Below are 5,925 nucleotides of genomic sequence, written 5' to 3' on the forward strand. Positions count from 1 at the left end.
TATTTATTTATTTATTTAGTAAAGTAGTTATTGACAGGTGTGGAGTTTTGCTCTTTTAATTGACAGGTGTGGAGTTTTGCTCTTTTAATTGTTTTATAGCCATTTTGTAATTCTTTGCTCCTCCTTCTCTTGCTTTCTTCCTTTGTGATTTAATGACTTTTTTTTTGTAGTAGTAGGCTTATAGTCCTTTCTCTCTATTTTATGTATCTATTATAGGCTTTTACTTTTTGGTTACCATGAGGCTTGTTACCGTGTTGATATTTTGATTTCTTCCCATGAATTAGAAATATTCTTTTTTTCTTCTTTAGTTACCTTTATTTTTCAATTAGTTGACATAAAATGTTTATTAGTTACAGGTGTACAATATAGTGGTTAGACATTTAAATAACTTACACAGTGATCACCCCGATAAGTCAGTCTATGTCTGACACCATACATAATTATTACAGTATTATTGACTATATTCCGTAAGCTGCACTTTACACTCCCTTGACTATTTTGTAACTTCCAATTTGTACTTCTTAATCCCATCACCTTTTTCACTCTGTCCCCTAACCCCCCTCCAGTCTGGCAACTGTCAAATTGTCCTCTGTATCTGTGAGTTTGTTTCTGTTTTGTTTGTTCATTTCTTTTTTAGATTTCACATATAAGTGAAATCATATGGTATTTGTCATTCTCAGCCCGACTTAGTTCACTTAGTTAGCATAACACCCTCTAGGTCCTTCTTTGTTTTCTCAAATGGCAAAATTTCATTCTTTTCTATGGCTGAGTAATATTGCACTGTATATATGTACCACTTCTTTATTATCCATTTATCCATTGATCGACACCCAGGTTTCCTCCATATCTTGGCTATTATAAATAATGCTGCAATGAACATAGGGGTTCATGTATCTTTTTGAATTCTTGATTTGGATTTCTTCAGATAAATACNTTATGAATAAAACTTGAGTTCAATAACTTTATGTAATACATTTTTTTTCAAATTTCGGGCCCCAAATTAAGGTGTGTTTTTTACATGGGAGCGTCTTATATACATGGGGAAATATGGTCTGTTGAAAAGCAGTGGTGATAGGGGACAGCCCTGTCGTATTCCTGAATGCAGAAGGGCTTCAGTTTTTCACAGTTAACTATGATATTAGCTGAGGGTTTGTCATATATGGCCTTTATTATGTTAAGGTATTTTCCTTCTATACCCATTTTATTAAGTGTTTTAATGATAAGTGGGTGTTGTATCTTCTCAAATGCTTTTTCTGCCTCTATTGATATAATCACATGATTTTTATCCTTTATTTTGTTTATGTGGTGTATCACATTGATCAGTTTGCATATGTTGAACCATCCTTGTGCCCCTGGGATGAACCCCAGTTGATTGTGATGTATAATCTTTTTAATGCATTGTTGTAGTCACGTTGCTAGAATTTTGTTTAGGATTTTTGCATCTGTATTCATCAGACATTCATCTGTAATTTCCTTTTTTTGTGTTATCCTTACCAGGTTTCGGTATCAAAGTAATGTTGGTTTCATAAGATGAGTTAGGGAGTATTGTCCCTTCTTTAATTTTTTTGGAAGAATTTGAATAGGACAGGTATTAGGTCCTCTTTGAATGTTTGGTAGAATTCACTAGTGAAGCCATCTGGTCCTGGACTTTTGCTTTTGGGAAGGTTTCGGATGACAGAGTCAATTTCCTTACTATTGATCGGTCTGTTTAGATTCTCCAGTTGTTCGTGATTCAGCCTAGGAAGGCTATATATTTCTAAGATCATGTCCATTTCTTCTAGGTTATTGAATTTGGTGGCATATAGTCCTTCTAGTATTCTTGGATGATTCTTTGTATTTCTGTGGCATCCATGGTAACTTCTCCTTTTCATTTCTGATTTTGTTTATTTGTGTCTTTTCTCTTTGTCTTAGTGAGTGTAGCCAAGGGTTTGTCAATTTTATTAGTCTTTTCAAAGAGCCAGCTGTTGGTTGCATTAATTTTTTCTATTGTCTTTTTGTTCTCTATTTCATTTAGTTCTGCTCTGATTTTTATTTCCTTCCTCCTGCTGACTGGGTTTTATTTGTTCTTCTTTTTCTAGTTCTTTAAGGTGTAATAACATGAAGTTGTTTATGTGGGACCTTTCTTGTTTCTTGAGATAGGTGTGTAATGATATAAATTTCCCTCTTATTACTGCTTTTGCTGTATGCTTTTGCTGTATGCTGTATAATTTTGATAGGATGTATTTTCATTCTTATTTATGTCTATGTATCTTTTGATCTCTCCTCTTATTTCTTCTTTGACCCAGTCCTCTTTAAAAGCATGTTGTTTAATCTCCACATATTTGTGGTTTTCTTCTTGCTTTCTTTTTGCAGTTGATATCCAATTTCAAAGCCTTGTGATCAGAGAATATGCTTGGTAGGATTTCAGTCTTAAATTTGCTGAAGCTAGTTTTATGTCCCAATATATGATCTATTTTTTAAGAATGTTCCAGGTACACTAGAAAAGAATGTGTAGTCTGATGGTCTAGGATGTTCTATACATGTCAATTTTGTCCATTTTGTCTAATGTGTCATTTAGGGCTGATATTTCTGTATTTATTTTTGTTTGTATGATCTATCCATAGCTGTCAATTTTTTTTCCTAAGAATTGTATTGTTTTAGGTCTTACATTTAAATATATGATCTAATTTGAATTACATTTTGTACATGATGTTAGGAAGGGGTCCACCTTCAGTGTTTTGCATGTAAATGTTTGCTTTTCCCAGCACCATTTGTTGGACTATGCTTGCCCCATTGAATGGCACCTTTGTCAAAATAATTTGAACAAATATGCAAGGGTTTATTTCTGGTCTCTCTAATCCATTGGTCTGTATGTGCGTCTTTATGCCAGTACCAGACTATATGGATTACTGTAGCTTTTTGGTAAGTGTGAATCCTTCAGTATTATTCTTCTTTTGCAAGATTGTTGTAGCTCTTCAGAGTTACTTGAAATTACATATGAATTTCAGGATGGATGTTTTTATTTATGCCAAAATGTCATTGGGATTTTGATAGGGATTGCATTGAATCTGTAGTTCAGTTGGTGTAGTATTGACCTTTAACAAGATTAATTCTTCCAATCCATGTACATGGGATGTGTTTGCACTTATTTATGTCATCTTTAATTGTTTTTAGCAATGTTTTCTAGTTTTCATTATACTGTTTGTGGGATAGAGAGGGGGTGGGTGGGAAAAGAGTATATGGGAACTATGTACTTTATGTGTGATTTCTCTGTAAACCTAAAACTTATTCTAGAAAATAAAAACCTATTAATTAACAGTTACTGATGCCTGATAAAGAGTTCATAAAATTGACTATACAAAGTAATAACCAAAGCTAGTATCTAAGTGACAAAACAACAGTAAGTGAAGATATGTTTCTTTTTTATTGTTAAAAATTTAGTTCTCAGGGCCGGCCGAGTGAGCTCTGTTGGTTAAGAACTTGCTCAAGAGTGCAAGTCTGAGCAACAGCGGTTTGATGCCTGGCCCGAGCTGAGCTGCCAACAGGTGGCAGGATGGCTCAGCTAAAAAAAAAAAAATGTTAGTTCTCATCTGCCCTTCCCCAATTTTTGGCTAATAACATACCTGCAGTCATTCCTGTTCCTGTGTTCATTTTTCTTTGTGGTCTTTTCTGTTAGGTGTACTAGCCCTTTCTTGGTACCCACCTGATTCAAGTGATGAGAATGGAATACCTACTGATGACTTGGTACCAACTATTTTGGATAAAGCTCATAAATATAATCTGAAGGTATTTTATTTATTTAAATTTTTTATTGAGATATAAGTGACATTATATTAGTTTCAGGTGTTCAACATAATAATCTATATATGTATATATTGTAAAAAGATCATCACAATGAGTCTAGTTAATATCCATCACTGTACATAGTTTCAATTTTTTTTCCTTGTGATGAGAATTTATAAGATCTATTCTCTTAGCATCTTTCAAATATTAATGCAATATTATTAACAATAGTCACCACATACTTTTAACATCCCCAGAACTTATTAATTTATGACTGGAAGTTTGTACATTTTACCACCTTCACACATTTTACTCCACCCCCACCTCAGGTAACCACAAATCTGTTCTCCGCATCTATGAGTTGTTGGTTGTGTGTGTGTGTGTTTTTTTTTTTTTTTAGGATTCCCCATTAAAGTGAGATCATAACAGTGTTTGTCTTTCTCTGACTGATACACTTAGCATAATGCTTTCAAGATCCATCCATGTTGTAACAAATCACAAGATTTCGTTCTTTTCTTAATAGCTGAATAATATTGCATTGTATATGTAAACCACATTTTCTTTATCCATTCATCCGTTAAAGGACTCTTACCTATTTCCATTGCTTGGCTATTGTAATAATGATGCTCTGAGCATCAAATATCTTTTCCTGTTAGTGTTCCTGTTTTCTTTGGATAAATACCAGAATTGCTCGATCATACAGTAGTGCTATTTTTAATTTTCTGAAGAATGTCTATAGTGTTTTCCATAATGGCTGCATAAATTTATATCCCCACTAACAGTTCACAAGGGTTACCTTTTTTCCACATCCTTGCAAACACTTGTTATTTTTTGCCTTTTTGATAGTAGCTATTCTATCTAACAGGTTTGGAGTAATACCTCTTTGTGGTTTGTTATTTGCATTTTTCTGATGATTAGTGATGTTGAGCACCTTTTAATTTACTTGTTGGCCATCTGGATATCTTCTTTAGGAAAATATGTCTGTTCAGGACCTCTGCCCATTTTTAAGTCGGATTTTTTTTCTTGTTTGCTTATTTTGGTTTTTTTGCTATTGAGTTGTATAACTTCTTTATATATTTTGGATATTAACCCCTTATCAGATATATGGTTTGAAAATATTTTCTCCCATTTGGTAAGTGTCTTTCATTTTGTCGATGGTTCCCTTTGCTGTGCAGAAGCTTTTTAGTTTGATGTAGCCCCGTTTTATTTCATTTTTCTCAAGGTACGTTTTTATTTCTGTCTTGGTTATTTTGTTGACTGATTGGATGTTCAGTAGCATGTTGTTTAATCTACACATATTTGTGAGTTTTCCAGTTTTCTTGTAATTGATTTTTGGTTTTATACTATTGTCCAAAAAGATGCTTAATGTGATTTCAGTCTTCTTAAATTTATGAAGACTTGTTTTGTGGCCTAACATATGATGTAGCCTGCAGAATGCCCATGTGCACTTGAGAAGTATGTGTGTATTTGGTTCTTTTGGATGGCATGTCCTGTACATGTCTGCTAATTGCATCTAGTATAACGTCATTTAAGGTCTATGTTTCCCTGTTGATTTTCTGTCTGGATGATCTATCCTTGATGAAAGTGGGGTATTACAGTCTACCATTATTTTAGTTCTGCCGATTTCGCCCTTTAGATTTGTTAATACTTGCTTTTTATATTTAGGTGCTCCTATATTGGTTGGATACATATTAGAAATGTTATAGCCTCATGTTGGATTGACCCCTTTATTATTATATACTGATCTTTGTTTCTGTTTACATATTCTTAAGTTCTGTTTTGTCTAAGTATACCTACTCCAGCTTTTTTTGATTTGCATTTGCATGGAATATCTTTTTTATTATCCCTTCACTTTCGAACTGTGTACCTCACATCTGAAGTGAGACTCTTGTCATTAGCATATAGAAGAGTCTTGTTTGTTTGTTTTTTCCATTCAGCCACTGTCTTATTATTTATTTATTTATTTATTTATTTATTTATTTAGTAAAGTAGTTATTGACAGGTGTGGAGTTTTGCTCTTTTAATTGACAGGTGTGGAGTTTTGCTCTTTTAATTGTTTTATAGCCATTTTGTAATTCTTTGCTCCTCCTTCTCTTGCTTTCTTCCTTTGTGATTTAATGACTTTTTTTTTGTAGTAGTAGGCTTATAGTCCTTTCTCTCTAT

General features: G+C 33.3%; 1 protein-coding gene across 5 annotated transcripts in view; it reads left to right on the forward strand.

Moving 5' to 3' along the window:
- The window catches only part of MANEA (mannosidase endo-alpha), a 49,896-nt gene that overhangs the window by 26,703 nt on the left and 17,268 nt on the right, over positions 1 to 5,925 (forward strand). For all 5 annotated transcript variants that reach the window (XM_019627433.1, XM_019627436.1, XM_019627432.1 and 2 more), the window contains one exon: positions 3,656 to 3,765. In XM_019627433.1, the coding sequence (XP_019482978.1) occupies positions 3,656 to 3,765 (110 nt within the window). The remainder of the gene's footprint in view (positions 1 to 3,655; positions 3,766 to 5,925) is intronic.

This window comes from Hipposideros armiger, unplaced genomic scaffold (genome assembly GCF_001890085.2).
Source record: "Hipposideros armiger isolate ML-2016 unplaced genomic scaffold, ASM189008v1 scaffold_731, whole genome shotgun sequence".
Lineage (NCBI taxonomy): Eukaryota > Metazoa > Chordata > Mammalia > Chiroptera > Hipposideridae > Hipposideros > Hipposideros armiger.